This window comes from Anomaloglossus baeobatrachus, chromosome 3 (genome assembly GCF_048569485.1).
Source record: "Anomaloglossus baeobatrachus isolate aAnoBae1 chromosome 3, aAnoBae1.hap1, whole genome shotgun sequence".
Classification (NCBI taxonomy): domain Eukaryota; kingdom Metazoa; phylum Chordata; class Amphibia; order Anura; family Aromobatidae; genus Anomaloglossus; species Anomaloglossus baeobatrachus.
In genome coordinates, this window is record NC_134355.1 from 662700881 (window position 1) to 662724806 (window position 23926).

Consider the following 23926-nt stretch of genomic DNA (forward strand, 5'->3'; position numbering starts at 1 on the left):
TCGTCCACATCAATTGCTGTTAAAACAAAACTGAGACAAAGGACTCACTCAAATGTCAGGTTTTCTTGTACCAGTGCTATCTGTGTATTTTATGGATAGCGCTTGTACGTAGGATAGTTTTTTGGGCTTCTTACATGTCTAATTTTTGGCAGACCAAGTGGTCCTTGCAAAACCATGGAGATATGTCTAATGTTGATCCGAGTGTTGGATTAAAATCGGAAACAAAAGTATATACTTAGGTAGTACAAGGTGGAGAAACATTTTTTTTCTCATCAGTGAAAACATTTGATTAAAACTTGATCCATTATGTGAAAAACATTGAAGTCTGAATGAGGCAATTGGCCTCATTGAGGCATCCGTTCTTTCTTACCAGTGCTATTCGTATTTTCCATGGATAGCTATTGAATCTATATTAGTGAATGGGGTCATTCATATGTCCATGATTTTCTGCGGAAAGAGTGGTCCCTGCTAAGTCACAAAAAGGAGTGTCAGATCAAAATCGACAATGAAATCTATGGGTTGATGAAAAAATAAGACATCAATTGGGTGCTATTCAAGTGCGGTCTGAGTTTATGGACTGCAAAATAAAAAAAAGAATAGGTTTTTCTCATAGGTGAAAAAAACGGGAGTTTGAATGAGGTCTAAAGGCCCCGTCACACGCTACGATATATCTAACGATATGTCGTCGGGGTCATGGAATTTGTGACGCACATCCGGCATCGTTAAAGATGTTGTAGCGTGTGACACCTCGAACGACTGTGAATGAGCAAAAATACTCACCTTATCGTTGCTAGTTGACACGTCGTTCATTTTCATAATGTAATTCCTCCTTCTGCATGCCGGTTGTTCGTCGTTCCTGAGGCAGCACACATCGCTACGTGTGACACCCCGGAACGACGAACAACAGCGTATCTGCATCCCACCGGCAATGAGGAAGGAAGGAGGTGGGCGGGGTGTTCCGGCCGCTCATCTCCGCCCCTCTGCTTCTATTGGGTGGCCACTGTGTGACGTCGCTGTGACGCCAAACTTCCCATCCCCTTCGGGAAGAGGATGTTCGCCGCCCACAGCGCCGTCGTTAGAGAGGTAAGTACGTGTGACGAGGGTTAACGACATTGTGCGCCATGGGCAATGCCAGTGACGCACAAATGACAGGGGCGGGTTGTGATCGCTCATGCGATCGCACGATATATCGTAGCGAGTAACGCCGCCTTAAGTGTGCATTGTTTTATTGCAGAAAGAGTAGTGAGACATATTGAAAAATTTGCTGAAAGGCTTAGTATTAAAAATGTAAATTGCCCTGAAGATTGGAGTCATTGCATTAACATGGAACATAAGGTGACCCCTGCTGATCAGATATTGATGACCTATTCTAAGGATAGCGTTACGGGTGTGCCATGGGTGGCAGACAGTCCTGTTGTGTCTGGCTATAGAAGGTCAACGCATTTGGCAGTGCAAATTGCTCCCTGACCTATTATTTCTGCTTGGATTTCATCTCTTTCTCTTTAGAACCCTGCGGAGTTCTAACGCCTCTCAGCTGCATTTCATCAGCACTTGCCTGGTGGCTTTATCTACCTTCACTATTAATTACTCAGTGCTGGTGATAGTTCTTACTTTCTACAGATCCTTGCAAGCTTGCAATCATCTGGAGTTCTTTGCATTTTTAGTCCCTCTCTCTGTATCTACTTTGAGATAAGTTGTTTGTGGTGTTCCCTTCTTTGTTATCCCTGTGTCCTTTAGTGCCTAGTGAGGTTGACAAAGAGCTAGTCCTATCTACTCCCTACCCAGGGCCCAGATCATGGTCAGCATAGTGCCAGGTATCCAGCTCAGCGCATATCTACAAAACATATCAGGGGCAGTGAGGGAAACCAGGGCCAATGGTAGGCATGATCAAGGATCAGCAACTCCCGCTTCTCTAGACACAGGGTTTCCCTTCCCTTCCCTTTCATCATTCACTTGGTACTCCCCATACCTAGCCTGACAGATAGGCCATCAATATAAAAGTAGTGGACCAGGACTTTGGAGAAAGCAAAGTCTTTCTTTTCTTTATACTGTTTTTGCACCTAGACTGTTTTTTTTATTGTAGACCCCTTTTTTTATGCCGTCAATAGTCCATAAAAGATAAAATATACCTACACTTCTCATCTTCCCTATAGTAATATCCCAATCACAGGCTTTACACTTATAGAGGTATTCCCATCTCCAGGATCCTATCCTATTACGTAGTAGGTGTAATAAGAAGAATATTAGCAAATACCTCCGATTAGAAATGTAGTATAGTTCTTCTGAAAAGCTATGTCACTTACCTCATGTGCAGGGCATTGCAGTAGGTTAGGTATCCATGGCTACAGCTGCGCATATGGGCACAATTAGTTGCTAGTGGTCGTAACCATGGATATCTAAGCTATTGCCATGACTTATCAGGAAAACTATAGTATATTTCTAATTGGAGGTATTTGCTAATATTATTCTTATTATTATACCTACTACATATTGGCATAGGATCTTGGAGATGGAAATACTCCTTTAATAGATATTTTTTGCATCTACCTGGTAATCTGTCAGGTATATAAAAAAATCTAGCAGTATTAAGGCTAGCCCTCTAATGTCTATGCGTCTACAAATACAATAGCTTTAGCTTAAGTAATAGCTTTTATATACATTTCTATGTAAATATTCCTCAAAATGCATTCACGAAAAATCTTTGTGCCCCATTATGAAATATTTTCAAACAAACTTTTCTTGAATTTTTATATTTTACAGACCTCACATTCACCATGGATCTGGTCACCGTTCTCCTCTCCATCGTTGTCATCTTGTTTTTGGTCAAAGCTTTCAAGAACAGAAAACAAACAAATAACAAAAATTTCCCACCTGGACCAAAACCTTTACCGATCATTGGAAATGTTCTCATGATGGACATAGGAAGACCCCATAAAACATTTATGCAGGTAACACTTTATTGAAAACCTCATTTGCATTGTTTATAGGCAAGGTTTAACGTGAATGATACTGTAGTAATGGTCCATGTTACCCCGTTTTACCCCATGTTTAAATTTGCTTCTGGTAGATTCAGAAATCGAATCAGAGCTCTATCTACAGATGCTCCAGTTAGGTAGTCCTGCCCTGACCTTTGGCTCCTATCCTGATACTGCTCCTGTCTTGTCTTCCTCCCTGGCAGCCTGTCTTTCCTTCTTTTCTGTTGTCCCTGGAACTTCCAGTATCAACCGACACCTTCTCTGCGGATCATCCTCAGCAGCCATTGCTCCGTAAAGCCTTCTAGGGGGAAGAGCAAGATTTCTTAATCTTAACATGGACAAAACAGAATTCATTATCTTTCCTTCACTTCACCCCCCCCCCCAACAAGCCTATCCATCACAGTTAATGGCTGCTCACTCTCCCCAGTCCCACGTGCTCGCTGCCTGGGAGTGACCCTCAACTTTGCTCTTAACGTCAAGACACACATACAATCCCTCTACACCACCTGCCACCTGCAACTCAAAAATATTTCCCAGATTCGTACTTTCCTTTTCCATGAAACTGCAAAATCACTAGTGCATGCCCTTATTATCTCCCGCCTGAATTACTGTAACCCCTTGTTTTGTGGCCTTCCTTCAAACAGTCTTGCACCCCTTCAATCTATTCTAAACTATGATGCCTGACTAATCTACCTGTCCCCCCACTACTCCCCGGCCTCTCCTCTCTGCCAATCTCTTCACTGGCTTCCCACTGTCCAACGACTCCAGTTTAAAACCCTATCCATGACATCCAAAGCCATCCACAACCAGTCTCCTCCATACACCTGTGACCTTGTCTCCTGGAATTTACCTGCACACAACCTCCAATCCTCAGAAGATCTCCTTCTCTACTCCCCTCGCATCTCGTCTTCCTAAAATCGCATCCAAGATTTCTCCCGTGCCTCCCCCATACTCTGGAATGCTCTGCCACAACATACTGTATCAGATTCTTGCCTACCTTGGAAAGCTTCAAAAAGAACCTGAAGATCCACCTCTTCCGCCAGGCCTACAACCTGCAGTAACCCTCAGTCTTCTCCACCCTCACCTACTGTATCCTCACCCATCCCCTGTAGACTGTGAGCCCTCGCGGGCAGGTTCCTCTCTCCTCCTGTACCTGTACATACCATGTATTATTTATGATTATTGTACTTGTTCCTATTATGTGTACCCATTTTCACATGTAAAGCGCCATGGAGTAAATGACACTATAATAATAAATAATAATAATGATTATCCCTTATACATTGCGACTCAGTATCACATGTACATCCTTTCCAATCACAGATTGTTCTACCCAACCAACTTCTCTAGTGCTGCCCTTTCTAACAACTATGGGTTACTTATTGATTGTTCAACTGTAGGTTTACATTGGTGGCCTAGATAGCAGTGCAAGAGTATTGAGGTTTAAGCCTCCATCTCAGGTTCAGATTCCACAAGCAGAGTACGATGCAGCACTATTCTTCCCATCAAAATGATGGACACCAACAATTTATGATGAACTCCTTTATAAATCAGGATTGTTTACTGATCGTCTGTGGCATCCATTAGAAATAATCGAAATTCAATTAGACATATTCTCTTAAGTTTTGCCCAGAACATAATGAAAGGAGAAGTAAAAAATATATTCTACTCATCTCGAACCCCCATTTGTCCTGGTATCACAGCTTCCCAACTTCTGATTCCAGTTTTTTCTTCTGTCTTCCATCTTCTCCACTCTTTGTCGACTTTGTAGGCCTCACATGACTTCATGACGTGTGCTGAAGGAATTTTTTTCCCCTAATGTGGCTCTTACTGTCTGCCTCATGGATTTTTTTTGTCTTCCTGTGGATCAACATGTTAGGTCATGGATTGAACTCGATAGACCTAAGTCTATCTTCAACCTTAAACACTATGAAACTATGAAAGGAAATTAAATTTGCTCAACTAGAGAACCCATCATATGCTAGGCCTTACACCATGCTGTAGTTTTATGTTTTAGAAAAACACAAAATGTGAGAAAGAAAGAATGTGCCATACACAGGGGATCACCAAGCAAAAAATAATAATTTTATTGATTCAGAAAAGTACAAAACACTGAACCAGATAGGAGTTAAAACAGTTAAAAAACCATATAGCTAAAGAAAGACAGTAAACCTGTCATGGTTCCACCTCCCCGTCCACATGACTAGGGGGCGGAGCCTTCTCTCAGGCCTCACTTCCTGAGCTTGGATGCTTTAAATTCTGTCTTGTGAACCAGCGTCGGCTATAAGCTTAGCACAGCTTTGCCTGTAATTGCTGGTGCCTGTAAGTGTTTCTGATCCGTCCTTCCCCTGTGCGCTGTCTGTGTTCTGTCCCACCTCCTTCCTTCCCACAATAGCCCCAGTCGTTCCTTTTCCTCCTACCTCCCGACTCGGTTGCTTCGTCTGGTACTGACCTCGGCCTTACCGCGACCCCTCTTTTGCTGGTTCCTCCAGTCTTCTTTCTCACCGTACTGTGTATGACCTGGCCTGCCCGACCATCCCCCGCAGGCCTATGGCCTCTGTATTCTGGCTGACTCTGCAGGGCAGTGCTTCAGCACACACTGTGTGTCCACCTCCATGCTGATTCAGCTCTGTGTAGTGTCTTTTCCTGCAGGGCTCCAGCTCCCCCTGGTGGTAACCTGACAAAAACAGAAGCGTGAACAAACTCTTATGGGATGTTTGGGTGGTTACATGGGGCTTTACATCTAGAAAATTAGCACTCGTACACACTTCTCTATTTCTATGACTGAATCTCCTGAATGGTAGTGAGACAATGTTATGGTTCTCAAATGAGTGTTGGTCAGTCACCCATGATCTATAACAGAATTTTATGGCAATTAAAGTAGAACTCTTCATCGTAACTGACCTCCTATAATGGGTGAATATGAAAGTGGGTAAGACAGTTTTGGGCATTGGGTGATTGTATGATGATTCCTTTATTCACAGTTGGCCAAACAGTATGGCCCAGTCTTTAGTATCCAGATTGGAATGACAAAAACCATCATCCTATGTGGTTATGATACCATTAAAGATGCTTTAGTCAACCATGCTGACTATTTTTCGGAAAGGCCATACACACCGATGTTTTCAGAGACATTAAAAGGCTACGGTAAGTCTTTCTGTTCATTAAAACTTTTTTTCTTCTTATTAAATATGTTCTCTGTCTGGGATGCTCATCTATTAGCTTGAAGATGAGCTTCTATAAAGAGGGAATCTTCCTTGAAGGACCATTCATGTCAATGTATTATCAATATTGATTTCATAGGTTACTGTGTAATGCCTCTTTTCTCCTGTGGTGGCACTGAAAAGGAGCTGAGTAGTTGCTGATTATCTACTAATCTGGGGCCTTTTAACACTAGAAGTCCCATAAATTTCGAGCTCCCCCTGAAGTCCCGAAAGAGGGTCAAATGACCCTTAGTCCAAACTGAATAGAACTAACTAGAAACTAAATGGCTAAACTCAATGGAAAACAACAACCTCCTGTGGTGCGACAGTAATGGCCTTAATTGCAGAACAAAAGACGGTGATTATAGGATGTTAGCTAAAATCCTTCAGGTCATTCGACCCGTCTCTGGGTTCCAAAGGTAGAAATGTTAAATGACCCCTCTCTGGGACTTCTAGTGTTAATGGCATATAGAGTAGTTTACAACCATGGAGGGATGAAATGTGGTGGAATTAGGTTAAGCCTGAAAACATTCTGGTCAAGAGGATTCTGATTGCTGATGTCTATGACTGAAGCTCCTGGATCTGGTGTAAATTTTACAACATGAGCTCCCAACAAACATATGCCGTTTTTAATATTTATGATAGGGAAGGCTTTAGGTCTCTTCAAACACCAGAGTCTGAGTCCAAAACTAGTTCTGTACCTCCTATATCCTACACCTGAACTTAAATATTTGACTAAATTTGCTAAAGTACAATTAGAAAACTCAACTTCTTGGTAAAGAAAAATCCTATTTTGATATTTCCTTTTTAAAATTGAGTTTTTTTTCTATATTCTATGGCTACCCAATAAGCCAGAACATGTGATATGATGGTGCTCTACAAGGGCCGAATTAATAGAACTGGCACCTTGGGCAGTAAGCAAAGTGTTACCATTGTAGACCATTGGCCATGGCCAAGACATACAGACACAGACCATGTACATTTTTATGCCTTTAGGATTAATTCTTTTTATCACTGCAGTATTTTAAAAGCCATAACATTTTTCCCCTTGACGTAACCCTTAGGCTAGGTTCACATTTCCGTTGTTTTGCATCAGTCACATGCGTTGCTTGACGCTTGTGACTGATGCGTTGTACAATGGATGACAAGAATTAGAATTCATTGTTGGACTCCGATGTAAAACGTGAAAGAGAGAACAATCAGCTGATCGTTCACAATAGCCAGCAGCTTTTGAGAGCGAACAGATGATCTTCCGGCGGCCGGCTAATGAGAGTGATCAGCTGATCGCTGTCATTAGCCGGCCGCTGGTTGATCAGCTGATTGCTCACAGTAGCCGGCCACCGGGTGATCAGCTGATCGCTCACAGCAGCCGGCCGCTGTGTGATCAGCTGATCGCTCACAGAAGGTGGCTGCCGGGCGATCAGCTGATCGTTCGGCCGCCGACAGAGAGCATGCGCAGCGAAATCCGGATTGTGACTGATACAAATTGACGGAAATGTGAACCTAGCCTTAGGCCGACGTCACACGGGATGATCTATCGTGCGATCGCAAGAGCGATCGTACCCGCCCCCGTCATTTGTGCGTCACGGGCAATTAGTCGTTAACCCCCTGTCACACACACTTACCTCCGACGACCTCGCTGTGGGCGGCGAACATCCTCTTCCTGAAGGGGGAGGGACGTTCGGTGTCACAGCGACGTCACACAGCGGTCGCCCAATAACATCCTGCCCACCTCCTTCCTTCCGCATTGCCGGCGGGACGCAGGTAAGCTGTGTTTGTTGTTCCAGGGGTGTCACACGGAGCGATGTGTGCTGCCTCGGGAACGATGAACAAATGGCGCGCTGAAGGAGGAACGACATTTTGAAAATGAGCGACGTGTCAACGAGCAACGATAAGATAAGTATTTTTGCTCATTCACAGTCATTTGTAGCTGTCACACGCTAGGATATCTCTAGCGATGCCAGATGTGCGTTACGGAATCCGTGACCCCCGACGACATATCGCCCGATATATCGTAGTGTGACGCTGGCATTAGAGTTGCGCAAACATAAGTCTTAGAGGAATGAAAAGATCCCAAGGCTGGATCACAAACCTGACTGCCTCCTTTTATCTGTCGGCATTCTTGGCACCTCTTCTCATTAGTAGGCCTAGAGGGATAAGTGTTCATCATGTTTGAATGATGACATTACACTGAAATTACTAATCAAAGCGGCAACAAGGATGCTGACCAGTAGGAGACGGTTGGTAGGACTCGGCATCAGCAGGTACTAACGTAAATAATCTTTTTGCTCAATTCTCAGTTTTAATGGAACCCTTTAGGGTTCATATCATTTATTAATTAACTTGCATTTTTCAGGGAAAGAGAATTGTAAATCCGAAATGTTGGTAGTTTTGGCATGTTCATTGCAGTATAAGTAACATTTAGTTTCTCTACAAGATATCCTAAAAATAATTTCCATTCAATAACTAATAAAATATGTAGAGTTTTTATTTTGTATTTTGTTCAAACATAAATTTATCATGAAAGAGCAAGAAAATATGAAATAAACTATACATGTTTGGTATTGTCCAATTAAAATGACTGATAGAATTATCCACCATAACAGTTACACACGTGGTCAAAATTGTTGGTACCCCTCGTTTAATGAAAGAAAAACCCACAATTGTCACAGAAATAACCTGAATCTGACAAAAGTAATAATAAATTAAAAATCTATGAAAATGAACAAATGAAAGTCAGACATTGCTGCTTTTCTGCTTTCACAGAATTTAAAAAAAAAAATAAAACTCATGAAATCGGCCTGGACAGAAATGATGGCGCCCTCCTTCCTTCCCTCCTCCTCCTCCTCCTCCTTCTCCTCCTTAACTTAATATTTTGTTGCCCAACCTTTTGAGGTAATCATTGCAATCAAACGATTCCTGTAACTGTCAATGAGACTTCTGCGCCTCTCAACAGGTATTTTGGCCCAATCCTCAAGAGCAAACTGCTTTAGTTGTCTCGGGTTTGAAGGTCACCTTTTCCAGCAGCATGTTTCAGCTCTTTCCAAAGATGCTCAATAGGATTTAGGTCACAGCTCATAGAAGGCCACTTCAGAATAGTACAATATTTTCCTCTTAGAAATTCTTGTTTTTTTTTACCTGTGTGTTTTGGGTCATTAACCTGTTGCAAGACCCATGACCTGCGACTGAGACCAAGCTTTCTGACACTGGGCAGCACATTTCTCTCTAGAATCCCTTGATAGTCTTGAGATTCCATTGTACCCTACACATATTCAAGACACCCTGTGCCAGATACAGCAGAGCAGCCTCAGAACACAACAGAACCTCCTCCATGTTTCACAGTAGGGACAGTGTTCTTTTCTCGATATGCTTAATTTTTCCGTCCTTGAACATAGGGCTGATGTGCCTTGCAAAAAGCTCCATTTTTGTCTTATTTGTCCATAGGACACTTTCCCAGAAGCTTTGTGCCTTGTCAACATGTAGTTTGACAAATTCCAGTCTGGCGTTTTATTTATTTATTTATTTTTTTCAACAATGATATCCTCCTTGGTCGTCTCCCATGAAGTCCACTTTGGCTCAAACAATGACAGATGGTGCACTCTGAAACTGATGTTCCTTGAGCTTGAAGATGACCTTTAATCTCTGTAGAAGTTTTTCTGGGCTCTTTTGTTACCATTCGTATAATTCATCTCTTTGATTTGTCATCAATGTTCCTCCTGCAGGCATGTCCAGGGAGGTTGGCGACAGTCCCATAGATCTTACATTTCTGAATATTATGTGCAACTCTAGTCACAAGAACATCAAGTTGCTTGGAGATGGTCTTACAACATTTACCTTTAACATGCTTGTCTATAAATTTTCTTTCTAATCTCCTGAGACAACTCTTTCTTTTGGTTCCTCTGGTCCATGTTGAGTGTGGTACACACCATGTCACCAAACAGCACAGTGAGTAACTGTAGCCCTATATACAGGCCGACTGACTGGTTACAAGATTGTAGACACTTGTGATGCTGATTAGTGGACATAACTTGATTTAACATGTCCCTTTCGTCACATTATTTTCAGGGGTGCCATCATTTCTGTCCAAGCCTGTTTCATCATTTTTATTTTTAAAAAAAAAAAAAATCTGGTGAAGCAGAAAAGCAGCAATGTCTGATTTTCATTTGTTAATTTTCATAGATTTTTTTTATTTATTATTAGTTTTATCATTTCTGTGACCATTGTGGGTTTTTCCTTCATTTAACGAGTAGTACCAACAAGTTTGTCCACGTGTATATGTATTTTATTATAATAATTTTATTATAATATCATTAAAATTGCATTATAGCCTCAGTGTAATAGGTGATCTGTTACCCTCTTTCCCTCTATTGATAGTGACATCTAAGGGTTTACAGTAATGCTCACCATTATTGGCACCCCTTCATTTTTTTTCATACACTGTACAATATCTTCAGAAATAAATGGAAATGTACCAAAGTTATATCCTCGGGATTTTTAACTAGTCTTCCAAAGTAATACAACAATAAAACATTGTTTGTCAACTTACATGTGGCAATGTCAAAGAAGAAACCAAATAAACAGCATGTGTAGCAATAAAGGCAGCCCTAATTAAAGGCCGCATTACACACAACGACATCGCTAATGAGATGTCGTTGGGGGTCACAGAATACGTGACGCACATCCGGCCTCGTTAGCTACATCATTGCCTGTGAAACGCACGAACGACCGTTAATGATCAAAATTACTTACCAGATCGTTGATCGTTGATGCCTCGTTCCATTCCCGATTATCGTTGCTGCTGCAGGTACGATGCTGTTCGTCGTTCCTGCAACACGGAGAAAAAGCTGTGGAAAAACAAGCGCATAGGGTCTTACCCCAATATGTGAGGGGTGGGGGTGGGGGAGTGAAACTACTCACCAGATGTAGTTGTGAGAAGCCACAACTACTGTAATCGCATGTATCACACAATCCAAGGCTGCAGCCACCAAAACGGTAGATAACAGAGAGCACAAGAGAGTGGTGTTTTAATGCCGCGCCAATAGATCACTTCAGATGATGTTCAGACCAGTGTTACTTTATTGTTTTCCAGGTCAACGCGTTTCTGGGGCATCTGCCCCCTTCATCAGGACCACCAAAGAAACAGATAACATCCAATCTAAGAGATTGGATGTTATCTGTTTCTTTGGTGGTCCTGATGAAGGGGGCAGATGCCCCAGAAACGCGTTGACCTGGAAAACAATAAAGTAACACTGGTCTGAACATCATCTGAAGTGATCTATTGGCGCGGCATTAAAACACCACTCTCTTGTGCTCTCTGTTATCTATCCGTCGTTCCTGCGGCAGCTCACATCGCTACGTGTGACACCGCAGGAACGAGGAACAACATCGTACCTGCGGCCTCCGCCAATGAGGAAGGAAAAAAGTGGGAGGGATGATCGTCCCGCTCATCTCCACCCCTCCGCTTCTATTGGGCGCCCGATTAGTGACGCTGCAGTGATGCTGCACGGACCGCCCCCTTAGAAAGTAGGCGGTTCGCTGGCCACAGCGACGTCGCTAGGCAGGTAAGTAGTGTGACGGGTGTTAGCAATGTTGTGTGCGACGGGCAGCGATTTACCTGTGACGCACAACCGACGGGGGTGGGTACGCTCGCTAGCGATATCAATAGCAATATCGCTGCGTGTAAAGTGCCCTTAAGACTTGGTTGCACACCCTTTGGCATTGATGATGGCCTCCAGACATTTCTTGTAGCCATCTATAAGCTTCTTGCACTTTTCAGCTTTTATTTTCTCCCACTCTTTGTTTGCAGTTTGTTCAAGCTTTTCAATGTTTGCTGGGTTCTTTTCCCAATGGCAGATTTTAGCTCACAAAGATTTTCAATAGGATTGAGGTCAGGAGTCATTGTTTGCCATTTTAAAATAGTTCATATTTTCTTTTTCAATCATTCCTGTGTACTTTTTTAATGTGTGCTTTAGGTCATTGTCTTGCTTTAAGACCCATGATCTTCGATTCAAACCAAGTTTTCCTACACTGGGTGGGATATTTTGCTCTAAAATCTCTTGATAATTCTCTGATTTCATGATTCCTGTGATAAAGGCAAGTTCTCTAGTGCCACATACAGCAAAACAACCCAACAGCATTATGGATTCTACAGGCACATCTGTGTATGCACCATCACTATAACAGAATATTATTGTAGTTTGTAACAATAAAATGTGGGACATTAACACTAGAAGTCCCAGAGAGGGGTCATTTAACATTTCTACCATTGGAACCCTATGGAGCTCGAAATTCCTGGGACTTCTAGTGTTAAGGCATGGGGTTAAAAAGGGAATGCAATCTATCGGTCCTGAGGTGTAAGAGATCCTTGTGAAAATAGCAATGCAATTAACCCACCATCCCGCTCCATAAAACAGACCCAAGTTTTGGAGGGCCAGTGGTCATATGCCGTATGCCCCCTAAACAGCATTATTTGCTCATGGCAGGCAGCAAAAATCTAAAAGGTTGCATAAGTGGTGGTTAGTGTTATTTTGGAGGCAAATCTCTTGTAGGAGAATAAATCTTTGTACATAAACAGTTAGTATAATCTCCAACAGGAAAGTCCAGTTATTGGTTTTGGGGCCTATCAGGGGATTTGCAGACATTGTGAAGGGCCGGTCAACCCCTAAATATCAATTTTTGTACATACCACATGTCTAATGTCTTCAGGTGTTGTGTTCTCCAATGGAGAGAACTGGAAAGTGATGAGAAGATTTACTCTGTCCACACTACGAGATTATGGAATGGGAAGGAAAACCATAGAAGACAAGATCATCGAGGAGGCCGAGTGTTTAGTGCAGAAGCTGAAATCATATGAAGGTGAGTGATATAGTATGTCACTGTGAAAAATTTCATGCCCATATTTTGTCTAAGGGCGGCTTTGCACGTTGCGACATCGCACGTGCGATGTCGATGGGGTCAAATCGAAAGTGACGCACATCCGGCGTCGCAGTCGATATCGCAATGTGCAAAACCTTTTTGATACGATGAACGAGCGCAAAAGCGTCGTTATCGTATCATCGCTGCAGCCTCCGACATTTCCATAATGCCGGTGCAGCGACAGGTGCGATGTTCCTCGCTCCTGTGGCAGCACACATCGCTGTGTGTGAAGCCGCAGGAGCGAGGATCATCACCTACCTGCCTCCCGGCTGCAATGAGAAGGACGGAGGTGGGCGGGATGTTTACATCCTGCTCATCTCCGCCCCTCCGCTTCAATTGGCCGCCTGCCGTGTGACGTCGCTGTGACGCCACACGACCCGCCCCCTTAGGAAGGAGGTGGGTCGTTGGCCAGAGGGACGTCGCACGGCAGGTATGTGCGTGTGAAACTGCCGTAGCGATAATAATCGCTACGGCAGCTTTCACTAGATATCGCACGTGCGATGGGGGCGGGACTATCGCTGCAGCATCGGTAACACATTGTTACCGATGTCGCAGCGTGCAAAGCCCGCCTAAGGTTTCAACCTTGTATTACAAAGTGGGGTCACTTATCAGAACTTTATGACATACCCTATAAATATAGCGATATAGAAGAATGCACCTCTACGGGGTGAGGTGACATCTCAGGTATGCATTCAAGATCATGTAATAAATAAATAAATTAGAAGGTCAACAAATATCAATAAAAAAAAAATATTTATATTTGTCCCTTATTTTTCAGGAAAGCCCTTTGATAACGTGACCAGTATTTATGCTGCTGTAACCAATATAATTGTGTCTATACTCTTGAGTAAAAGATTTGATTACGAGGATCCGACTATAATACGTCTTATGAGTTTAGTCAATGAAAATATAAAACTTTTAACCAGCCCCTGGGTCATGGTAAGTGATTATGCTGGAATGTGGGGTTAGGGTAGTGCACTTTTGAAACTGTGAAAGGATCCATTGGTAGGGACAATGCCGTAGTTGATTTTATATATCTCAGAGTTAATGTTCTGGGTGTGTTTTCGAGGTAGACTTGGCAGAGTAATATGTGTGGGGGACAACGCTAGAGTGCAACCTTCATCATGGCCCAGGGTTTTTATGCATTGGATTTCTACCATCCATGGTCAGTCACAGATGGCATGCGAGGGGATCAGGATCTAAGGCTGCATAGGAGCATATTATCAAGTAAAGTGAGGATTGGATATGCTTGCCAATTAGTGTGCTGGCGCAGAGATACATATCAGGTGCTTCTGTTTACTGTCCGAGATGGAGGAACCATTGCCCACCCAATATAAAGCGTGGCTGAAGTGTTGAAAGGCAAGGCATAGAGCTTGTTATGGGGTGACTAAGCAAAGAGAACTGCTCATATACAGATGAAAACTGGTTCTGCCAGTGAGCAATTGATAGATGCCCAACAGAGAAGTAAAGGTGCCAAGAGCGCAACAGATAACCACACTCAACAGGGTCTAGACTAAGATACGCCCGAACCGAGAGTGGTGAAATTGCTTCTGTCTGTCTAATATTATTTTTTTTATCTAATATTCATATATATTTCCATTAGACTATATTCTTGAAACTTTTTGTTCTTTTCATTGTTTTTTTGCTATAGCTGTACAATAGTTATCCATCTCTTGTGAAATGGCTGCCCGGGGCTCACAAACAAATTTTTGAAAATATCAAAGAGTTTCATAACTTCATAAGAAGAACATTTACGAAACAGAAGAAAGAGCTGGATGTAAATGACCAAAGGAACCTCATCGATGCCTTCTTGGCCAAGCAACAAGAGGTACAATGGACATTTTACCAGTTAGTAACATTTCATATTGGAATAAGAAAAGATAAAAAAGGTAAAAATTAAAAAATGTTACCAAAAAGATGACACAACATAATATCCAAATAAAATAACTAAGAAGAATGTACACGATACTCTACAATAGATATGAGCGAAACTTTGGCAGTTTGGTTCGGAGGGAACAGTCGAACCTTAGATGAGGTTTGGTTTGTGGCCCTGACTTGATCCGAGCGTCAAAGGAAGTCTGCAATTGGGTAGTTCGTGTCTCCATCCATATGCAGCCAGCCATAAGCAGAGCACTTCGGGGGAAGGGTGGGCTGGATTTTCAAATTTTTTAATTTTTTTTAATGTGCACACTACATCTGATCACGTTGATTTTACCCCTAGCATGAGCAGTTTGTACTGGTAACTCACTTGTACTTCGAACGCAAATTTTTATTTATTTGGTAGTTGGTTTCTGAACTCAAACTTTGGACTTTGAACCTCAAGTTCCCTCAACTCTACTCTACAACTATTTCAGCTAATAAGAAGTTGGGTTAGTTTTACAGTATATGTAATGGAATGAACAGTTTAGCCACAAGAACCAATGGATCCTCCCTTGGCATGAACTCTGTGTACACTGAGTGTTAAGGGTTTAGTAGTTGATACACCATCACAATTCCAATCCAACATTTATGTCCTCTTCATGTGCGTACTACCTTTTCTGTAGTTTTTCTCTGCGTTCCCTGAGACTGTTGTCCAGGAAGCAGAAATCTACGGCAGACACCATCCAATTTTCCAAAGTGCTTTATTCCATCATCATGTGCAGTTAAAAGTCATCGTGATGGACTTCAAGAAAATGGCTGCTGAGTGCGATCTGCACATGCGCCACCACTGCGGCCATTTTAATGAAGTTGTTCTTGTCCACTGCGGGAGATACAAAGCAGCCCACAGTCTAACGGCTACTGCAGGCTTGCCGCCACGTCACCCCACGAGCCCGCAGTATCGCCTACCCTGTGCCACCACTGCTGCCCCGGTAAGCCATATGCGGTTTGTGAGAAAAAAAAAACATTTTTCTCCCAGATACAGTCATCAAAAGAGCCAACCCGACCCCCAACATAGAGCATAGCCCAGAAAAATGTTTACGAGTCCACCGATGGGTGGCTGAAGTTGCTAAGCCCCTGAACTTCAGAAAGCAAGGAAGGTTACGAGAACAGTCAGTTGATAAAGGTGATGTTGGAAGTTGTGGATGGCAGTGTCGCGGGCGGGGAGGGCGCTGCGCTCACCGCGCTCGAGTCCGGCTCTGGGCTGCTGCTTGCTCGCCGCTGCTCGGTGGCTCGAGCGGTGGGCCAGATCCGGGGACTCGAGCGGCGCTCCTCACCGGTGAGTGAAAGGGGTGGTTTGGGGTTGGAGGGCATGGTCCGTGACGCCACCCACGGTTTGTGGTGAGGTTGGACACCACCGCTGCTAGTGACGGGGATCCCGGGAGCGATGGCAGGGAGCAGCTTGGGTGTTGTTTTCCCCTCCGTGGGCAGGGGTTGGTGGTCACGGGGCCCGGTGAGGTGATGGGTAAGGCCGGGCTGGCGAGGTGCAGGTTTGCGGGGGCAGCGCGGTGCCAGACGGCACGGTGGTACTCACTCAGCCAATGATGAATACAGAGTCTCCGGTAAAACAAACGGCTGGATGGACGGGTCCCGCAGCCGGCTGCTGTGGTCACTCCCGGAAGGTTGGTGGTGGCTGCCTTTCCCTGCACCTGTTGTGTGTCTTCGGTCCCGGTGGCTTCCCACCGGTAACCCGCTCCCCAGCTTGGATGTGTGCCGGAGGAGCCCCTTTTGCCCGCAGGCTCTGGCCCTGGGAATTCTAGCTGTGGCGGTAGCTGTATTTCCCTTTCTCGGTTTGGACGGTTGCCTTCAATCGGGTCTTTGCTGCTAGGAAACCCCGGAGGTTCCAGTCGCTAATGGATTTTACCGGTTTAACGGCGACTCCAATCCTGGCCGGGGTCCGTAGGCCCTGCTGGTTTGTGCTGGCCTATCTTCGCTCCCCGGTTCGGTACCGGCGGGCCACCGCCCATCCCCATCCCTACGGTTCCGCGTCGATCGGCCTCTCCTGCAGACGGCCACCACCGTCTGCCAACCTTGCTCTTGGTGCCCGGCCCACGTACCCGGACACGGTCAGTCTGCTCCTCTACTACTCCTTCTTACTCCTTCACTTTCACTCTCCCTAACAGATGTCTTTCCCTCCCTGAACTACTCTGACTTCCTTTCCCGCCTCCAGGACTGTGAACTCCTCAGTGGGTGGGACCAACCACCTGGCTCCACCCCACCTGGTGTGGACATCAGCCCCTGGAGGGAGGCAACAAGGATTTGTGTGTGACTGATGTGCCTATCTCGGGGTGTGGGGTGTGTTGCTGCAGTACCTGTGACGACCTGGCTTGTCCAGGGCGCCACAGCAGCTGTGAGCTACTGAGGATTCTTGACTCATTGATGTAAGATGTTGAATAATTTTAGGACCAGTGATAGATGAGGTTGGTTTTATTAACTGGAGATTGGGACTAAAGGGTACTTTACATGCTGCGATATCGGTAACGATATATCGTCGGGGTCACGTCGGTTGTGACGCACATCCGACGCCGTTACCGACATTGCAGAGTGTAACACCAATGAGTGACGATCAACGAGCACAAAAACGTGAAAAATCGTTGCTCGTTGACACGTCCCTCATTTCCTTAATGTCATTGCTGCTGCAGGTATGATGTTGTTCGTCGCTCCTGCGGCACCACACATCGCTGTGTGTGACACCGCAGGAGCGACGAACATCTCCTTACCTGCCTCCACCGGTAATGCGGAAGGAAGGAGGTTGGCGGGATGTTACGTCCTGCTCATCTTCGCCCCTCCGCTTCTATTGGACGCCTGCCGTGTGACGTCGCTGTGACGCCGCACAAACCGCCCCCTTAGAAAGGAGGCAGTTCGCCTGCCAGAGCGACGTCGCAGGGCAGGTAAGTACGTGTGACAAGGCGTAAGCGAGGTTGTGCGCCACGGGCAGCTATTTGCCCGTGTCGCACAACTGATGGGGGCGGGTACGCTCACTTGCGATCTCGCTAGCGAGATCGCAGCGTGTAAAGTACCCTTAAGTCTTAGAATTGACATTTCAAAATGGGTGGAAAGATCACTTCCTTTGCTAATACTCAAGATTAATCTATAGTATAGTTTATGCATGAATATTCTGTAAGAAAAAAACAGATAGGAAGTATTGTTTTTTTATCATTTTGGTCTTTTTAACCAGGGAAAACCAGAATCCTCCCAGTTCTATCACAATGAAAATCTAACATCTCTGGTGTCAGATTTGTTTGGGGCTGGAATGGAGACCACATCAACCACATTGAGATGGGGAATTCTGCTCATGATGAAATATCCAGAAATTCAGCGTAAGAAAATAATAAAAAAAATATTATAAGATTAATAGTATACTGTGTGTATAAGTTTACAATATAGATCCTTCACTAATGTTATGACTTTTTTGACACATCATTGAGAACAGTAAAAGATAACATGAGTGAATCTGTCACGGCCAAAGATAGAACCTACACCGCACAGGAAGTGGAAAGGAATGTCTTATAGCTAGGGAATGGGGGAAGTGGTGACCCCTCACTATGACCTGCGGCTCACCCTCACAGTCCAAACAGACCCTATATAGGTTCTGCACCTGTCGCCGAGATGGAATACGTGAGGCCCTAATAAACCCTAGCAGATGAGCCCTAAGTAAAGGCCCCGTCACACACAATGAGATCGCTAACGAGATTGTTGCCGAGTCACAGTTTCTGTTCTCGTTATGTGTGCACCTACCAGCGATCAGGCCCCTGCTGTGAGATCGCTAGTCGTTGCCGAACGGTCCGGTCCATTTTCTTCAAATGCGATGTCCTGCTGGGCAGGACGCATCGCTGTGTTTGACGCCTACCAAAGACCTCCTAACCGGTTCGTTATACATATATAATGATCCATCGAGATCGTTATACAGGTCGCTCATCGTTACTGCGTCGTTGGTAAGGTCTGACTCTGTGACATCTCATCAGCGTCGTCCCAGCGACTTACCAGCGATCCTCATCAGGTCGTATCATTGTCGGGATCGCTGGTAATTCGTTGTGTGTTACTGGGCCTTAATGATGGAGGGTATGAGCTCTTACTCAACACCACTATCACTAAAGGAGGACACAGGGTAACAACAATACAGGAGAAACACCTGCCTGGAGGATGGCAAAGACAAACACTTAAGGGTGCTTTACACGCTGCGACATCGCTAGCGATTGCTAGCGATGTCGAGCGTGATAGCACCCGCCCCCGTCGTACATGCGACATTTGGTGATCGCTGCCGTAGCGAACATTATCGCAGCGTCACACGCACATACCTTGTGAGCGACGTCGCTGGGACTGCCGAACAATCCCTCCTTCAAGGGGGAGGTGCGTTTGGCGTCACAGCGACATCACCGCGATGTCACTAAGCGGCTGTCCAATAGAAGCGGAGGGGCGGAGATAAGCGGGACGTAACATCCCCCCCACCTCCTTCCTTCCGCATTGCCGGTGGACGCAGGTAAAGAGATGTTTGTCGTTCCTGCGGTGTCACACATAGCGATGTGTGCTGCCGCTGGAACGACAAACAACATCATACCTGTGGCAGCAGTGATATTAAGGAAAGGAGCGACGTGTCAACGATCACAATTTTTGGACGATTTTGCGATCGTTGATTGTCGCTACTTGGTGTTACACGCTGCGATGTCGCTACTGGCGCCGGATGTGCGTCACTGACAACGTGACCCCGACGATATATCGGTAGCGATGTCGCAGCATGTAAAGCACCCTTTATCTGAGCTGTAGCAACCACAGGAGTCTGGAGTAACAGAACAACACTATGAAGATGTGTCCCTCCCCAACCCCCGGCCTGATTCATGTGCTCTATGCCATATAGCGTCATGTAGGTTGCTTGGCTGTCTTTGTTCTCCTCTGCAGGGGGCTTCCCTAATACACCAGTCCTGGAGACTGTGTTCTAGACACTTCTTTATAACTAGGAGCTACAAGTAGCAAATGTTAAAGGGGTGGGTGTGAGCACTTCTGCCCATCCAAGGGGTGGATATAAGGGGAGGTGGGAGATTCAGCCACATGTTTTGAGTTAGTTGATGCTTTGTTGGGTGCAGGGATAGTATTTCTTCCTGAGGGCAGATCCTGATGCCCAGGTATAGATTATTGGACATTGAAGATGAGCTGCTACGTGGGATTGTGTTGTCCCAGTCACACTACCGGATTTAAGGAACTCATCTAAGCACTGTTGTTGCATGTTCTTTGGCATCGGATTGCTGGGTGGCGCCCCCAGATCTGTTTTCTTTGTGTGGACTCATTGTGGACTCTAAAGAACAATTTGGATATTGAATGTTCTATGCTCCCAACCTCAATAAAGCTTGTTGGATTGTTCATGGGCCTGGTGTCCCTGCCTGCTCTGTCGCATACCCCATCACAAACACGACTTCTCCATACCTCAGCCAAAGACAAAATATAAACCGCACCCAAATATGCCCAGAGTGAGGTTTATAAAGGGAGTCAGAGGCTGGCAACAGAGAGGAAAAACTGACAGATCCCCAAGGTCATACGTCCGCAGCTGCAGAAAAAGGTAACTGTCAACAACACATGCTGCCAATCTCTGGGATTTTCTTACACTTACTGCCATCGGATTGTCAGCCGGCCTTGACACATCTGTGACAGAATCAACATGAGCCCTGTAGATGATTTCTTAAAGGATGGAAGCTGTGCACTCTTGTCATTTAGCTTATCATGTCAACATTTTAAAGACAATAATACATCCATGTCCTCTTAGACAGTCTATAAAAATAGAGAACTTTTTCCATAATCTCCATAATAGTAATAAAATGTGTCTCTACCTATTTGTGAAGACAGATCACGTGAGCAGATTGCCATAGTCAACAGTGGTGGACTCATCTCACTGATGGGGTTTTGTCAATGGCTCTTTATTGCACATCTTCAAACTGTTTTGTCTCTGTCTCAATTTCATTTGTTTGATAGCATCGTGATATTGCTAACAGTAAGTCTTTCAAAGTTCCTTAGATCCTAATTAAAAAAGAGAAAACAACATATTGAGTTTATACCTATTTAGTAAAGTGTCTTATGCTCTATTAACAACCAAATAAAATGGTAACTACTATCTTGTTATTCTTTTCGATTTTTCTGCAAACTTTGTGGGTCACCAACACCTTCTCACTATCTTTCACAACCTCCAAGATAACGTTCTCTTTTGGGTCTCTGACTCTCTTTTACAGTCTGTACAATTTACAGCCTTTTCAACATCTCTTACCTGTACTGTTGATGTTCTCAGTCCTAGGTTGCTTCATCTTCTCTCTTTACATTGCCCATATTGGACAATCAATCAGCATATTTGGCTTTCAGTGCCATCTCTAAGCTGATGAGACTCAGTTTTACACATGTTCTCCTGACATTACCCCATTACTACAAAATAACAATGAGTGTCTGTCCATAACATCATGTTTTCCTTCTATCTGAAAATGAATCTTTCCAAAACTGAACGTCTTGTGTTTACTCTTGCAACTAATCTACCTGAATCTGATATTTTCATTTCCACAAGTGTTTCTACCATAACTCCCAGCCAGCAGCCCCAATATCTTGGAGTTATGTTTTACATGGATCTGTCCTTCGCTCCCTATATCTGATTACTTTCTTGCTCATGTCACCTGCACCTCAAATATATTTCCACAATACAATCTATTATCTTTGAAATGGCAAAAGCTCTTAGGGCCCCATCACACACAACGACGTATAATGATATATCGCCGGGGTCACGGATTCCGTGATGCACATCCGGCATTGTTAGCGACGTTGTTGCATGTGACACCAACGAACGGCCGTTAACGTTCAAAAATACTCACCTTATTGTTGGTCGTTGACACGTCGTTCATTTTCAAAAAATCGTTGATTGTTGAGGACGCAGGTTGTTCGTCGTTCCCGAGGCAGCACACATCGCTACGTTTGACACCTCAGGAACGACAAACTGCAACTTACCTGCGGCTGCCGGCAATGAAGAAGGAAGGAGGTAGGCGGGATGTTACGGCCGCTCATCTCCACCCCTCCGCTTCTACTGGGCGGCCGCTTAGTGACGCCGCTGTGACGCCGCACGAACCGCACCCTTAGAAAGGAGGTGGTTTGCCGGCAAAAGCGACGTCGCTAGGCAGGTAAGTACGTGTGATGGCTCCAAACGATATTGTGCACCACAGGCAGCGATTTGCCCCTGACGCATAAACGACGGGGGCGGGTGCTTTCACCAGCGATATCGCTAGCGATATCGCTGCGTGTAACACCCCCTTTAGTGTTGCTGTGATCCTTCTCTTGACGATTGCAACTCTCTACTAATTAATTTTCCTCTATCTAAACTTCCCTCTCTTCAATTTATCATGTATGCTGCAAAAAGACATATTTCTATCTAGCCAATTCACTGATGCCTCCACCCTGTGCCAGTCATTGCAGTGGTTGTTCATCCACTACAGAAATACAACATAATTTGATACACTCACCAATAAAGCTCTCCTCAGTTTTGTACTACTGTGCATCTCCTTCTTTTATGTCTACGGTACCAGCCTACACATGCTCTCCACAGTGCTGTATCTATCACTATACATCTGCTCCCTCTTCTTTATCTACCACCCTACATATATTCTCCACAGTTCTGCACCTCCTTACATCTCCTCTTCATCTCAATCTTCCACTCTTCTTGTGATCTCCATTCACCTAATGATCTTTGACCTTTATAATTTGAACCTCTCACTCCTATAATCAAAATTTTTCTCATGTTGCTCCAGATTTCTGGAATGTACAATCACAATCACAGACAATTCAACAAGTTCTTAGTGTCCATATTTTTAGGTGTGCCCTAAAAACATCTCTTTGGACAAGCTTATCAGCTCACCTCACTAATCTAACTGTTCTCAGCTCTCACTTCCTACATTTTCGTCAGTATCATTTTAACATAGAATATAATGTGTAAACCTTTGTACATTTCTGTTTTGACAGTAAAAGTGCAAAATGAAATTGAGCGAGTCATCGGGTCGGCACAACCTCAAACAGAGCACCGAAAACAAATGCCGTATATGGACGCCGTAATTCATGAAATCCTGAGATTTGGGGATATCGCTCCGGTTGCTTTACATTCAGCATCTCAAGATATCACTTTTCAAGGTTATTTTATTCCAGAGGTAGTGCCATAGTTTCTTTTTATTCTCTTTGACCATTAAAAGTTGAATTACAGTATATTGCCATTTCAGTCATAGACTTGCGCTATATTTTTTTGGCAAAAATGATGGTAGAGAAAAAAGGATGGAGGGAGGAAAGAAGGTATTATATTTTTTGGATTAGAAGATGCACTTTTTTTCTCAAAATTTGGGAGGAAAATGAGGGGTGAGTCTTATAATGCAAATATAGCTTACCGGGAAGTGGAGAATTTGTGCTGTGCTGGCTATGTTGGGGGCTGTGCTGGCTGCGGTGGGGGTTGTGTGGAGCAGGGCAGTGTGGCAGGTGAGATGCTCTGTCAGTGGTGTGTGCTTCAAATAATAATGCCCGTAATCGGCGCTTGTGTCGCAGGCGGAGGAGGGGACGCTGCACTCTCCCACTGCTCGGGTCCGGCCGCGGCTGCTGCGGCTGCTGCTGCTCGGCGGTGGCTCGAGCGGTGGGCCGGATCCCGGAGACTCGAGCGGCGCTCCTCGCCTGTGAGTGCAAAGGGGTTGTGGATTGGATGGTGGGGATTTGGTTATTGTCCGTGACGCCACCCATGGTTGTGGTGGTTGTGGTGATATTGGTGACACCACCGCTGCTCTGGACAGGGATCTCGGGAGCGATGACAGGGAGCAGCCTGGATGTTAGTTCTCCCCTCTGTGGGTAGGGGGTTGGTTGTCCCGGGGCCCGGTGATGGGGTAGGGATGGATGGCAGGCGGGTTACAGGGCCTGGCGAGGTGC

At 44.7% G+C, this 23926-nt stretch overlaps 1 protein-coding gene across 3 annotated transcripts in view; it reads left to right on the forward strand.

Moving 5' to 3' along the window:
- Positions 1-23926, forward strand: part of LOC142297006 (cytochrome P450 2K4-like) — a 272736-nt gene that overhangs the window by 242910 nt on the left and 5900 nt on the right. For all 3 annotated transcript variants that reach the window (XM_075341212.1, XM_075341214.1, XM_075341213.1), the window contains 7 exons: positions 2761-2948; positions 5960-6122; positions 12884-13033; positions 13872-14032; positions 14745-14921; positions 18189-18330; positions 22988-23169. In XM_075341212.1, coding sequence (XP_075197327.1) covers positions 2761-2948; positions 5960-6122; positions 12884-13033; positions 13872-14032; positions 14745-14921; positions 18189-18330; positions 22988-23169 — 1163 coding nt within the window. The remainder of the gene's footprint in view (positions 1-2760; positions 2949-5959; positions 6123-12883; positions 13034-13871; positions 14033-14744; positions 14922-18188; positions 18331-22987; positions 23170-23926) is intronic.